Below are 14530 nucleotides of genomic sequence, written 5' to 3'. Positions count from 1 at the left end.
AAAAATCCAGTAATCGTTCGCACAATTGTTACATTCTGTTTTCTTGTTATCAAGAGAAGTGTCATGTTTGATCATTCCTCAGAATGTAACTGATTCCGCTAATTATTCAGAGTTTTATCGATCAGTCTAATTACTGTAAATAATACAGCGGTGAGCCCCGTGCGTAATTCTGCACCACGGCACCGCTGGAGGAGAAAGGAGGGAGAGGGAGACCATGATGAATGGTTAATAACTCGTTTCAGATTAGAACTGTTGTCATTGTTGTAACTATGTGCCGAACCGGGTCCAGCATTTGAGAGGCAGCGCACCAAAACAACACCACGTGTGCTCCGTGCCGCTGACGCCGTTAACAGCTGCAGCAACACGTCACGTTGCCACTTTCACACCTGCAGCTAATTCACAACACAGACAGAACAAGAGCACGTCAGGCTCATTGACATGCAGATCACATTCATGTGGTGGTTTGCATTGACCATCTACGGTTAAAACAGGGCGTGTACAGGGCGGAACGTGAAGCGGATTCAGCTGCACACACTTGTAGGAACTCTGTGATTTATAAAGAGACGTTTGCTTGCAAGTGTGCGTACGCAGGGTTTTATAAGTCTGAATATTTACTGGCGCACGCAAAACTTGGCTTTTGGGCGTACGTACACTTTTAGTAACGATCCCACGCACAGTTTTATAAATGAGACCCCAGGTGTTTACAATGTCACCCAGAGAGGAAAGAGGGTAGCCATTGATTTTTGTTTGCTGTGGTGATGATCGTCTGTAATTTTTTTTTTGTCAGCAGCTGTGCAGCCTGCAAGCCATTTTCTGATGCATCAGGCTCCTTACAATAGAAGGCTTGGAGAAGTTTTTATCTGATGATGTATCATCTGTAAGTGAGGAGGTGATGTCATCATTTATTCCTCTTCTTTTCCTGTGATTTTCATTAACTTTATCATTACTACATCCTTAAAATAACCACAGGTCCTTTTCCTTGTTTGCATTTACAGCACTTTTTAAAGAAACTAAAATTATCAAACAAACATGCAAAATAGAACTCTTCACTGAGATCAATTAGATACATGGACTTTTATATTTCTGTGAGTTTACATCTAATACCAAGTGTAAAGTTATTCACGTTCTTCATACATCTGAAGTGATCATGTCTCTTTAACAGGACATTGACACCTCAGATTGGCCAATCAAACGCAGTCTTGTCTGTGAACAGGGAGAAAAGATCAAGACTCTTTCCAGTCAAGTCAACTGTGTGAGCACGATGACATCGCTAAGGTTTGTTTTCCATCTGACATGTCTGTTCTTTTTCAAAGTGGGTGAGTTGTTATTCTTTCCTTCTTATCCTGCAGCTCCAACCTCCATGTCATACTGTATCTTTCCAGATATGTTTTTAATGTTTTCATATTTATTATGGATTAATCCTGTGTTTTGTCTCCTATCTCTTCAGCCTGGACGACTCAGTTCTCAACTGTTAAACAACAGAGAGGTTTTATATCCACACATGTTGGTCAGAGTGTAGCTCTGGAATGTTTCTATGACCATGATGTGGTAGCAAGGTATTACTGGTACAAGCAAACGCTGGGCGGGAAACCGAGGCTCATCTCCTCCTTCTACACATATAGTCTAAATGGCACTTTTTATGATGAATTCAAGAATGATCCACGCATCACTCTGGAAACTGGAAGCAATAAAAATAATTTGAAGATCTCAGACTTACAGCCTTCAGACTCTGCTATTACTACTGTGCAAGTAGCCATTCGGTTACATTTGAATTTGGGGAGGGAGCTACAGTCAGTGTGCAGGGTTCAGCGTCAAACAGCCGAGCTTCAGTCCATCAGTCAGAGTCTGAGATCATCCAGCCTGGAGGCTCAGTGACTCTCAACTGTACAGTGCAGACTGGGACCTGTGATGGAGGACACAGTGTTTACTGGTTCAGAGACTCTGAAGAATCTCATCCAGGACTCATTTACACTCATGGAGACAGGAATGATCAGTGTGAGAGGAAACCTGACACACAGACACACACCTGTGTCTACAACTTGCCGATGACAAACCTGAATCGTTCTCATACTGGGACCTACTACTGTGCTGTCGCCTCATGTGGACACATACTGTTTGGAAACGGGACCAAGCTGGACTTTGAGGGTAAGTCACTTCAGAGGACTTTAGAGGTTTTTGAAGTTTATTATTACTATGTTTTAGTCAGGATGATCACCGCTCTGTATTCTCATCTAATGTATTAATTTGCAGATGAGATCGCTGTTGTCCATGTCTTGAGTGGCGCTCTCGGGTTCAGCACTATTCTGACCATCCTCCTGGCTTCCTCAGTGTGTGTGATCAGCATGAGAGGAAGCTGCCTCCATACAGGTAACTGCCGGTCCTATCTGTACATATAATGTTTATTCATTGAATGTCACATGATGAAGGTATTTCTTCTTTTTTTCAGAGTTTTCTGCAAGATTTTCTGACCCTTCCTTTTTAAGGCAAAACAAGATCAACAGGCGGCGAAGACTGAAGGACGGCACCTGGAGTGAATGTTTGTACTTCAGTGTAAAGAAGCACAGCTGATCATGCTTCATTTTTTTTATTTCACTGTAAGATTTCACCTTGAAGTAATGAATATAGAATCCTGCTTTTCAATAAACTCATCAAACTGGCTTTTACAAAGAAAACACATGAAGTGTAATGTACTATATCTGTAATAAGCTAGGACAACTGACCACAGAGGTTCTGCTGCCTGACAGAAACATGAGGACTAAAACTTCAGTGTTACATAACTTGCATATCACAGTGTTACACCATTTTCTACATATTTGTTTTATCATCAATACTAATACACTTACCATCCTAAGCCTGTTTGTTTGCACCAAAGCAGCAGATCAAGATAAACTCGCAACCAAGTTAGAAGCTTCATTGTTTGTTCTTTTGTTCAAAACCCAGCATTTCCTGTTTCTAGTGGTTGTTGGGTCAAACCAAGTGCAGGGTGTTTTTTTTCTATCGGAGTGTTTCTTTTTTATGTTTATGCATTAAAGAGTAGTGTCCAACCTGCTGTGTTGGGGTTCTGGCTGAAGTCCAGCAGTGAACTGGACTCTTACTGTAAGCAGATGGAGTTTGTCTTTGAGTTGTTTGTTCAGTGGAGCGGCCTGGCCAAATAATTTCCTTCGGGATGAATAAAGTTCTATCTATCTATCTATCTATCTATCTATCTATCTATCTATCTATCTATCTATCTATCTATCTATCTATCTATCTATCTATCTATCTATCTATGTAAATAAAATATTCACCCCTGAGAAATCAAGATAGTCTGCCTCTGTCTATCACCTCCATGGTACACCTTTGTACAAAGCAACACCTCTATCACTGATAGTGCAGTGCATGTCACTCAGTGTGTGTGTGTGTGTGTGTGTGTGTGTGTGTGTGTGTGTGTGAAAGAGAGAGAGATTGTACAAACCACAAAATGTTCACTATCATGAGGTGAGACTCATGAGCTGACAGGAAGGGGTGGAGCCTCTGTCATGTTTCATAGTGACCTGCTCCATCTTGACAGAGTCTGACTCCACCAAACTCCCAGTTAATCCATTACTGCTACAGAGGTGGGCGTGTCACCCACCTGTCACTCAAAGCAGCCACACCCTCAATACTGTCTAACGTTGAACCACAATAACAGTGAAATGTGTGAGTTGTAAACAATCACTTAATTGCCTCTTGGCTTTGTACTCTGAAGATGTATATCACTTGTTCTCCAGTTGGGGTTTTATAATGAAGTTCTTGTGTCTTGTCTTCCTGTGCTCACCCTCCTGTGGTTACCATGTGTCTCACCTGTGTCTCATCTCTCCCTTGTGTATTTCACGTCGGTGTTTTCTCATCGCCCTTTGTTTGTTTGTATGTGTTCATCCTCAGTGTTCCTGTTTCCTGCCTGCATCTGTGTTCACCCAGTGACTTCCTATGTTTCCTCATCTTTTCTTCATCATTCCATCCCGGGTTCTGGGTCTCTGTCAGTGTTGGGTATAGTTACTTTGGAAAGTAGTTAGTTAGGTTACAACGTTACCATCAATTAAAAGTAATCAGTTACGTTACAGCGTTACATATGAATAAAAGTAACGCGTTAGAGTACTCATGCGTTACTAAAAATGAAAAGCCTTTTGCAGCGCGCCTCGCACATGCTGCAACTTAACTGACAGACAGCCTCTTTTAAATGCACCGAGTCCTGACAATGAATAACATCAGTCATCCAACCAAATTAGCTCTACAGGATAACATTAACAGGAAAGACAGTCAAATATGCCACATAGCGGGTTTTTTTTTTTTGATTCAGTAGTTGCCGTGAATCCCTCTCAGCGGCTTCACTGCTCGATCTGTTTGAACCTGAACGGAGGACTCACGTGTGGAGAGGTGCTTGTGTGTAATAAAAGTTAAAAATGTGATTAAATGTACTGGTATGACACTGCTGCTACGGCAGCTATGGAGTAGAGATCCGGGGCTGGACCGGGGGAGAACTGAGCTGCCGCTCGCGGAGAGGGAGCTGCTGAAAGCAGCAAGCACTGAGAGCCGGGCTGCTTGTTGCTGCTGGTGAAGCAGGTCCGTACGTGGAGCTGATCCATGGGCCCTTAAATTGGAAGTGGATTTTTTGCGGTCAACAGAAGGTTATCACCAACGCAGTGTGCATTTTACCGTTATGTCCTTTTCGCTGGCGAATTGAAACACACACACACGTAGGTCAGCAGGACACAGACGCATCACAGCGCTGTGCCTCGGCTGACACATCCGCAGGTTGCACAGTAGTCTAGCCGTACTGTCTGACAAAAAGCAGGCTGCAGTCGGGATTTTCCTTTCCTTATCCGGCGAAAAGTAACGGATTACTTTTTTTTAAAAATAACTAAGTTACTGATTGCTCAACGCACGAAACTAACGCGTTACGTTACGCGTTACACGGAAAAAGTAATTAAAGTACCCAGAACACTGGTCTCTGTCTACCTTTCGGGTCCTTCTGCAAACCTTCAACATGACAGTATGAACCAACCAGAAATGGACCCAGCTCTTTGGGAGGAGTTTGGGCAGGACCACAGGGAAGCTGCCTGCTGCCTAGCATATGCAGGGTGATGGAAACACCCTGGCTACTTGGGTTTTTGCTTGCTGATTTCAAAGACTTGGTGAAAAATAGGTTCCCAACTTGCCAGGAGTCCGTCCTCAGAAAGCCAACCCACAGCTTCCACAACCCACTCTGGCTGGGCCACAACTCTAAATGCCAGAGACGCCAATCCTGTCTCAGTGTCGGTGGGTTCCAGCAGTCCCCAACCCTGTCCCTGCTGGAGCTGCATGGGCCACAGAGTCCACTCTTCTGGCTGGGTCCCAGCCGTCCAACTCCGTGCCTAGTTCCTCATGGACAGCACCCAGCTCAGAGGTGGAGGTCAGAGCACCAGGGAGGAGATGTAGGGGACAAAAACAATGATCCTCAGCACCCACCAGCTCTGATGTGCTGTACCCCATGCCTTCCTGTCTCCAGCCTGATTCCATGTGCCCTTCCAAGAGCCTTGTCAACTCCTGTTTCCAGTGTCCATCCGGTGGTTTGTTCAAGTCCTGTCTCCAGTATCCAGCTAGTGATTTGTCCAACTTGTGTGTCCAGCATCCAGCCGGTGGAGTGTCCGGCTCCTGTCTCCAATGTCCAGTCTGTGGTTTGTCTGGCTCCTGCCTCCAGTGTCCAGCTAGTTGTTTTTCCAGCCCCTGTCTCCAGTGTCATGTGACGTGTGAAACTCAGAGCAGTGAAGCTCCACCTGTGGAGCAGCGACTGCCATAGCAGCCCGGTCTGCGGAGCCAGTCGTCGTCACCCCGGGGTAAGACAGAAAGCTGATTAACTTACCCGCAGGTCTTTAGAGGTTTACCGCCGGCTGGTTTAATTCTTTTTAGGAGATAAATGTTGGTCTCATTGATTAGTTGTTGAATGTTTGTTTAGTTGATTGATGAGTTTGTTTGAATGAAAAGTGAAGCTTCATGTGTGAACTGGACAGAAGAGCAGCGTTGCCTCGGGGCTCTGTGTGTACACAAATCAACACCTATAGATCAAAAAATAAAAGTTCAATGAACCAATTTACTTTACAGAGGGAAATCACAATGTGATGTGGTTGTTTTTTCATGCACGTCCACGGCGCACAGCTCAGTAGGACAAAAGGGAAAACAAAATTTGGCACATGCACATAAGTCCTCTGGGCTGGTCTGGATGGTTTTGATATTCAACCTGCACTTCAATAGCCTTGTAAACCAGCCTCTCGCGGAAATATATTTCATTTCATTTCGACGGAGAGTCTGACCTCATTCCCGCTGTAAGCGTTTGGCCTGAAACCCTCAGAAGGCCGAGCCAATCAGCGTCGCCGCTGTGATTGACACAGCACGTAGGCCAATCAGGGACTGACTGGTGCAAAGCCCCGTCACTACACCAACTTGCTGATTGGCTGAATGGGGTTGTCTGTCAACGCTACTACTCCCGCCCACCCCAAACGCTTACAGGGGGAATGAGGCCAGATTCCGTCAAAATGAAATGAAATGCATTTCGACGAGAGGCTGGTTTACGAGGCTAGCACTTCAACACATGTAGGCCTGGGCTTTGTTATTATTTCTGTTGGAGGATATAAGCAAGGTGCCTTTTTTGTGCCAAATGTGTTCTTCACAGGAGAGAAACTGTGTTTAAAGTTTAAAGAAAGCCATGTTTATTCTACACTAATTTGATGATTATACATAAATTAATATTCGTTATAAGTTCAAGTCGTAAGTGGACAAATGCAGTTTATTCGTTGATAAATTAATCGTGATTAATTACAGAAAATTGTGCGATTAATTTGTTGTTTTTTTTTAATGGATTGACAGCCCTAGTTTTTTGTTTTTTTGTTTTGCTATACATGTTTGTGTCTGTTTTTCTACTACATATATATGACTTTTATATTTTGGTGAATTTTAAATCTAATACCGAGTGTAAAGGTTATGTTCATAGATTCGTCATTATGCAAATGTTGTTTTTTTTAACTATAGGTGTCAGTGATCATGTCTCTTTAACAGGACATTGACACCTCAGATTGGCCAATCAAACGCAGTCTTGTCTGTGAACAGGGAGAAAAGATCAAGACTCTTTCCAGTCAAGTCAACTTTGTGAGCACGATGACATCTCTAAAGTTTGTTTTCCATCTGACATGTCTGTTCTTTTTCAAAGTGGGTGAGTAGTTATTCTTTCCTTCTTATCTTGCAGCTCCAACCTCCATGTCATATCTTTGCAGATATTTCCTACATTTTGATATCTATTATGAATTAATCCTGTGTTTTGTCTCCTATCTCTTCAGCCTGGATGACTCAGTTCTCAACTGTTAAACAACAGAGAGGTTTTATATCCACACATGTTGGTCAGAGTGTAGCTCTGGAATGTTTCTATGACCATGATGTGGTAGCAAGGTATTACTGGTACAAGCAAACGCTGGGCGGGAAACCGAGGCTCATCTCCTCCTTCTACACATATAGTCTAAATGGCACTTTTTATGATGAATTCAAAAACGATCCACGTGTCACTCTGGAAACTGGAAGCAATAAAAATAATTTGAAGATCTCAGACTTACAGCCTTCAGACTCTGCTATTTACTACTGTGCAAGTAGCCATTCGGTTACATTTGAATTTGGGGAGGGAGCTACAGTCAGTGTGCAGGGTTCAGCGTCAAACAGCCGAGCTTCAGTCCATCAGTCAGAGTCTCAGATCATCCAGCCTGGAGGCTCAGTGACTCTCAACTGTACAGTGCAGACTGGGACCTGTGATGGAGGACACAGTGTTTACTGGTTCAGAGACTCTGAAGAATCTCATCCAGGACTCATTTACACTCATGGAGACAGGAATGATCAGTGTGAGAGGAAACCTGACACACAGACAAATACCTGTGTCTACAACTTGCTGATGACAAACCTGAATCGTTCTCATACTGGGACCTACTACTGTGCTGTCGCCTCATGTGGACACATACTGTTTGGAAACGGGACCAAACTGGACTTTGAGGGTAAGTCAGGGTTGGATTCCTCTGATAAGTAGTTATAATCATGTAATTAAACAGATTGTTAATATATTCCTCCCATATGTGGCTCTTTGCAGATGTGGTAGATTATCATGGCTTGGTGTATATCTTGAGCAGCGCCTTGGCATTCACCATCATCCTGATCATTTTACTGGCTTTTCTTCTGTGGTTTATGTATAAGAAAAACGGCTGCCAGTGTACAGGTGAGTGGTCCTCTTTGTATCTACAGTGTATCTTCACTGAAAACACAATCATAGAAACATACTTTTCACTATTTTACAGGAGCTCAGGCAAGAGTGTCAACTTCCTCCATGATGAATACATTGGTATTTTCTGTTTATATCCATACAAACGTTTAGAAATATTCCATGATAAATTTTTGTTACATATACAATACATCATGCGACATATTTTGATTTTTTGTTTTGTATTGCAGTCCAAAAATGAGGAAAGCATCCATTACGCTGCTTTAAAGGTTAAAAAGGCCAACCAATCAAGAAAACAACGGAGTAGCACAGAGAATGAATGTGTGTACTCCAGTGTGAAGAATTGAAGCTGGATGTGTTTCAACTTTATCTCTGTGACAGGACGCGACTTTAATTATGTAAGTTCAATCACCTTATGTGGTAAATGTAAAGCTTTGGAGTGGATATGAATGGAATGCAGTTATGGATAATGGTATAGATGTCTGCTGCATGGAAAAAAGCAGACACTCCCATAAATGTAAAATGTAAAATTCTGATATACAGCTTTATGTTTTTTTTTATATTCATAAGTGCTGTAGATGTTGTCATGTTGTTGTGAACAGTAAACCTTTTCCATGTGTTCAATGGCGTAATGATAAAATGTCTTAACATCTGTGTAAAGTGGTGTGTGTGTGATCCGCGTCAATGAAAACTGATTTTGTCGTAGATCTAAAGAAAATGTTGTGTGTGTGTGTGTGTGTGTGTGTGTAAATGTGTGTATAAATGTGTGTATGTGCACCCGCAAATAATTAACTAACAAGCCACTGTGGCTCATTTAGAAAAGTTGTGATAAGGTTCTGTATGTCTTTATGTAAAACGTTTGGCAAACTTATTTTAAAGACATGTTTTAAAATATAAAATGAAAATATAATTTTACATTTAAAAGACAGTGTGTATTTAATTTGTGTATGTTCTATAACAAGCAGAAACTGGAGCACACTTCAAAGAGAGGGATGGCGTGTGTGGTGAATGTATTTGTTTTCCAGACTTGACCGTATATGTCGCTGCGAGTGTCTGATCATGTTTCCTGTGGCTGCGTATATTATACGAGATCAGTTACCAGACACAGTGTGAACACACGCTCTCTGCAACATCTGAAGAGAAACCACAGATCGCGGTGAAACAAAAGTCTAGCAACCAATCAACGATCTGCAAGGGGACTGATGAGCCAATCGGATCAGGACAGGTTGATGCTGGTGGAGTCGTCTCCATCAGTCGGTCAAACTGCAGTGGAGAAGAAGCATAGTTAGAGAAGATGAGCACATTTAATGTAATGGGTGGGTTATATTATTCTGTCACTATATAAACTGTGGTAGATTCAGATCAGTGCACACCTGTGTCTTGCTCCAACTCTGAGGTCAGAGGTCAGAGGTCTAGGCCCTTCAGTCAGTCTAAACTCGAGGGGAGAACAGTGAAGTGATGCATACTTGTAATTAAATACCCAAGTGCGCACTTGGACAGCAAACTGGACTGGTCCTTGGACATACAGATGCCATCTATTGGCTCCTTTTCCTCAGGAGGTTCAGTTCAGTCCTCAGTGCGCCACCTCAGCTGTTGATGCTGCTTTGTAATCTAATTAAAATATCAAAACTGTCACAGAAGATCAGAGAAGTTTTCATCAAAGGCTCCCAGTGCACTTCAAGATTCTGCTAGAGATATGAAGCTGGTTTCTATGAGGGGCTTACAGTTTTGTTTATCTCACACATGACTACAGGAACACACATTCAGTCGTGTCACACTATTCTGCCAATCTAAACAAGATGCTGAAAATGAAACAGGTTAGTTGTCAGATGTGCAGTCAGTCTGTATGTGTTAAAGCTGCAGTAACAGAAGGTGTAACCCTACAGCCTTGGATATGCGACGCTCAAAAGTCCCTTTTGATCTATTATTACCTTTGCCTATAACCGGAAACCTTAGCAGCTCTCCAGCCAGCTCTGAGCGTTAAACTTTTGTTTTGACTCCTGTGGTGGCAAAGGTGTGAGCTACTGTGAACAGGTTTCCGCTGGTGGAAACTTCAGCCTTCGCTCGAACACAGGAAGACAGGCCTGCGACCTCTGGGCCACAATGCACAGACACAAGTCGAGAGCAGAGTGTTTTTAAAAAGGCTGTGTATGCCGATGTGAAGCATAAGACAGGAAGATCATGGTCGTGTCATGAAGTGTAACGACCATCGGATCTGCTGTGACACCTGTCGACATGTTGATGTTACTCAGCATTGGTTACTACACTGTATCACCTCTTCAGACTCAGCCTTCATTTTGAACTCAATCTCTATCTGTCCACACACATGAAAACCACCTCTGTGGTGGCTCCTGTACTGTAGGTGACTTCAGAACCACATTTACCCATGACACACACACACACACACACACACACACACACACACCCCTACACAGAGAGAGAGAGGTCTGAGGTGAGAAAGCATCTTATTTTAACTGTTCTCCTCTATAACTTTTCATTATCCATTAAACAAACCAGTTATTATATAGTCTCTAGGCCCTCAGGAAATAAAGGGCAGCCATTGGCAGATCATACATGCATTAATGCACTCACGCACACAATCAGGTGTTGCTAATATGATTAGCTACTAAATCAGTGGGGTATCTGGGCCATTTACTCCCAAACTGGACAGCTCACTGTTGACACATGCCATATCCTGCATAATCAACATGCACAGCAGCCATAATGTAAGTTATTTGAGTGTTCAGAGGTCTATTCTAGGTGTATGTAAACATAAACCCCTTTATCTATTGATGATACTTACCTGTGATACTGTGGACTATTACTTTCACAGACCTGTGTCATCAACCCAGTATACATACAGTATAGTTGACGATGAGGCTCCTCTTACTGTAAGAAGCTAAATTGCCTCGGTAGGCGGCACCGATCATGTGTTCAGTGTTTCCAAAACAGGACATCAAATCTGATTGGCCAGTCCAAGTCAGTCTTCTCTGTGAAGGGCGGAGAACGTGAAGAGATTCAATCATTCAGCTCAGCATCTGAAGCACGATGACACCTCCAAACTTTGCTTTGTGTTTTACAAGTCTCTTCATGGCGAGTGTGGGTAAGCTTTGTTTTCTCACTGCCTGTCTGCTGGTTTGCTTTAAAGTACAACCATATGTTTGTTTTGATGCTGTTCTGTGACTGGTGTCTCTGCTTTGTCTCTTTTTCCCAACAGCGTCGCAACAGTCTACTGTTTTTGAATCAGCTAACGTCGGGGACAGTGTGACTTTGGAGTGTCGCTGTCAGGATGATGATGCAGTTATGTTGTACTGGTATAAGCAAAGTCTGGGTCGGAAGCCAGAGATGATGTCTACATACTATACACACAACAATAACGGTACCTTCAATGAAGGATTTAGGAACAAATCACGTTTCTCACTGGACACTGTAAACAGGAAAAATAACTTAAAGATATCACATGTGAATATTTCGGACTCAGCTAATTACTACTGTGTGCGTAGCAACTTATACGAGTTTGAATTCTGTGAGGGCACGACTCTGAGTGTGAAGGGATCGGGTGTGAACATCCAGGCTGTGGTGCATCAGTCTGGATCTGAGCTCATCCGGCCAGGAGGTTCTGTCAAACTACAGTGTACAGTCCACACTGGGACCTGTGATGGAGGACACAGTGTTTACTGGTTTAAAGACTCTGAAGAATCTCATCCAGCGCTCTTGTACACCCATGGAGGCAAGAATGACACATGCAAGAGGAAACCTGAGATTCAGGCACGTGCCTGTGTCTACAACTTACCCATGGAGAAATTGAAACATTCTCATGCTGGGACCTACTACTGTGCTGTGGCCTCGTGTGGACACATAGTGTTTGGGAATGGGACCAAAGTGGATTTAAAGGGTAAGTCACTTTTTAATCAGATAAATAGTGTGAATAACTACATAGTGGTTCTTTTAGGCAATTCCTCCCTCGCACTATTTCACTGTCGGTACTTGTTTCCATCAAATATGCATTACAAGGAGCTGACAAAACGGCCAAATGATCATGCTACTGAAAAAAATGGAAAAATAAATAAATAAATATAAATAATAAATATATAGTGTATATCTATGTATTGAACTATTCAAATGTATCAGACCTTGATGTTAGGCTCCAAGAGCCATAGCAAATTTATCAATAAACCATTTAATATGAACATGTCAGTACTGTTTTAAGATACACCTCGACAAAGATTTGGGGTGCCCTGGCTGGTGAGTAGTTAGAGAGCACATGCCATATGGGCTCTGGCCCTTGTGCAGGAGATTGCCAGACCATGATGATCATTTACTGCGTGTTCATTTTCCCATTCTCTCTCCCTATTTCCTCTCTCCTCTACTGTCCAATCTTAAAGAAAATGGCCAAAAATAACTTCATAAATAAATAAATAAATTAAAAATATCTGTAAATGTTATTTAATCATGATTAGAATCAAAATCTCAAAGCTCTGTTGGCTCTGGTGTCTGACCCTCTGCAGATGATTTGAGCTCCGTCTTGGTGTACGTCTTGTGTGGAGCTTTGGCAGTCACCACCGTCCTGGTTGCTTTCTTGGCGTGCTCAGTTTGTAAGATGTACAAGAGCAACTGCCACTGTACAGGTAACTGTTATTCTTTGCAGATGACAGCAAATACACTGTGTGCTGATCACATTTGAATAACAGGAACTCTCAATTTTGTTTCTCGTGATTAGACTCAGCACCCTCTACTCCAAATACACAGGTAAGTATCATTTTCTAAAAGAGAATAAATAATTGTAAGTTAATCAACAATAAGTTTTTTTGATAGGACTTTTTTCTTTTTTTTATTAATGCACATTACAAGACAGTTGCACAGACAGTTAGACATACAAAACCTGTATGGGACGAAGGGTGGCTACAGAGCAAACAAACACACAAACTGGGACAGAACAGACCAGAGATTGGAGGCCCGCCTTTGCCTTAGATATGTAGCGAAAAATATAACATCATACTGCCTTCACCCTGTCACACACTCCCCCAGTGGCAGCTTGCACCACAGTTAGGGAATCCCTGCTATAGAGCAGGAGTTTGTGTTTCACCTTCTGCGTGTCCTTCATCTGCCCTGTGCTGTGTCTTGTGCTTCATCAATCTGATGAATTCTGTTAACCTCTGTCACCAGCTCCACCAGGATGCAGAACACCTTCATTATGCTGCTTTAAAGGTTCCCACAGGCAGCAGATCAAGGAAACAGAGGGATGACACCCTGAGTGAATGTGTGTACTCCAGTGTGAGGCAGTAGATCTGGACCAGTTTCATCTCCACTTTGTTTGAATGCTTCTGAAAACCTGCATTCCTGTCAATATCATCTCAACTATGTAAAAAATATATGAATGCTACTTTCCATTTTAAAAAAAACAACAACAAAAAAACTTTGCATCTGTTAAAGGACCAGAGAGGATTTTGCATTTTTTGCATGTCAAAGTTTTTTTTGTTTTTTGTTTTTCACAACAGACAATAAAGTTTACTGATTCTGATTCTGATTCTGATGTTGTGTATTCAACATGTTAAAATGAACCCGGAGATGTGACAGAAGGTCTCAGACCCTCTCATGTCTTTGTGTTTGTCTCTGTGGTTTCCAGTAGTCTGTGGTTGTTGCGCAGCACAGACAAACAAGCATACAGACATGTGAAGCAATCATAGAGGAAGCATTTCTGGCTCGTGGGAACTAGTGACAAGAAGAACTGCCCCATTATGATTCTCTAATATTGTTAGACTGTGGACCAATGATGGCCTCTATTCCCAGTTTCTGATTAGATTAGAGAGATTTCATGAAAAGAAAATCAGCAGAGTTTATGTAACATCCAGTGTTGCAGTCAGTTATCAATCAATCATTTTTTTTTATTTTTTCTGACTTAATGTTGCTAAAAAACCATTTGGTCATTTTTATGGGATATGTGAGGACCACACATGCACAGCACTAGAATAAAGACACAATTAAATTATGAAGGTCACAGCTAAAGAAACATCTACACATGGCCATACTGTAGTTAGTTAAGCTGTCTGATTTACAAAGCATCAGTTTGCATCCTGGTTAAAACAGGCCAATGCCTGTTTAGTTGACAGTTAATTGGCTATAGGTGTAAATGAAAGGGAGTCAGTGTCAGTGCACAGGGGGATTTAATCTCATGATGGTTTTTCACATTGACGTGCAATAGCTGCTGTGTGTCACAAATTCAGGGCGGTGCACATACTTTTAAGGTAGCACTGAACATTTATTTTTGTCTCAGTGTGTGTG

At 42.3% G+C, this 14530-nt stretch overlaps 2 protein-coding genes and 1 pseudogene across 3 annotated transcripts; all 3 read left to right on the top strand.

Annotated features, from left to right (window-relative positions):
* Positions 1–1261: 1261 nt before the first annotated feature.
* LOC146969438 (uncharacterized) lies at positions 1262–2568 on the top strand (annotated as a pseudogene). Its single transcript, XR_015034228.1, has 4 exons — positions 1262–1316; positions 1448–2145; positions 2251–2367; positions 2447–2568. The product of XR_015034228.1 is annotated as an uncharacterized LOC146969438 (transcript).
* Positions 2569–7105: 4537 nt separating this feature from the next.
* LOC146969437 (uncharacterized) lies at positions 7106–8764 on the top strand. Its single transcript, XM_085758884.1, has 5 exons — positions 7106–7204; positions 7329–8027; positions 8120–8245; positions 8325–8368; positions 8479–8764. Exons 1-5 carry the CDS (start codon positions 7150–7152, stop codon positions 8593–8595), a joined length of 1041 nt encoding a protein of 346 aa, XP_085615010.1. The 5' UTR covers positions 7106–7149; the 3' UTR covers positions 8596–8764.
* Positions 8765–11224: 2460 nt separating this feature from the next.
* LOC146969436 (uncharacterized) lies at positions 11225–13573 on the top strand. The gene is made up of 5 exons (XM_085758885.1): positions 11225–11375; positions 11466–12143; positions 12757–12876; positions 12969–12997; positions 13415–13573. Exons 1-5 carry the CDS (start codon positions 11297–11299, stop codon positions 13532–13534), a joined length of 1026 nt encoding a protein of 341 aa, XP_085615011.1. The 5' UTR covers positions 11225–11296; the 3' UTR covers positions 13535–13573.
* The last annotated feature ends 957 nt before the right edge of the window (positions 13574–14530 follow it).

This window comes from Trachurus japonicus, chromosome 18 (assembly GCF_045865225.1).
Source record: "Trachurus japonicus isolate A0001 chromosome 18, Traja_1.0".
Lineage (NCBI taxonomy): Eukaryota > Metazoa > Chordata > Actinopteri > Carangiformes > Carangidae > Trachurus > Trachurus japonicus.
Note: the sequence above shows the minus strand (reverse complement) of the source record. Positions and strands in the feature narration are given on the sequence as shown.

Bases quoted from the DNA above. Each gene is read 5' to 3' on its own strand.
- LOC146969437 (XM_085758884.1), top strand. From the start codon at position 7,150: ATGACATCTCTAAAGTTTGTTTTCCATCTGACATGTCTGTTCTTTTTC. The intron at 7,205-7,328 runs GTGAGTAGTTAT...CTATCTCTTCAG, and splicing joins TCTGTTCTTTTTCAAAGTGG to CCTGGATGACTCAGTTCTCA. The intron at 8,369-8,478 runs GTATTTTCTGTT...TTTGTATTGCAG, and splicing joins CCTCCATGATGAATACATTG to TCCAAAAATGAGGAAAGCAT.
- LOC146969436 (XM_085758885.1), top strand. From the start codon at position 11,297: ATGACACCTCCAAACTTTGCTTTGTGTTTTACAAGTCTCTTCATGGCG. The intron at 12,144-12,756 runs GTAAGTCACTTT...GACCCTCTGCAG, and splicing joins GACCAAAGTGGATTTAAAGG to ATGATTTGAGCTCCGTCTTG. The intron at 12,877-12,968 runs GTAACTGTTATT...TCTCGTGATTAG, and splicing joins GAGCAACTGCCACTGTACAG to ACTCAGCACCCTCTACTCCA.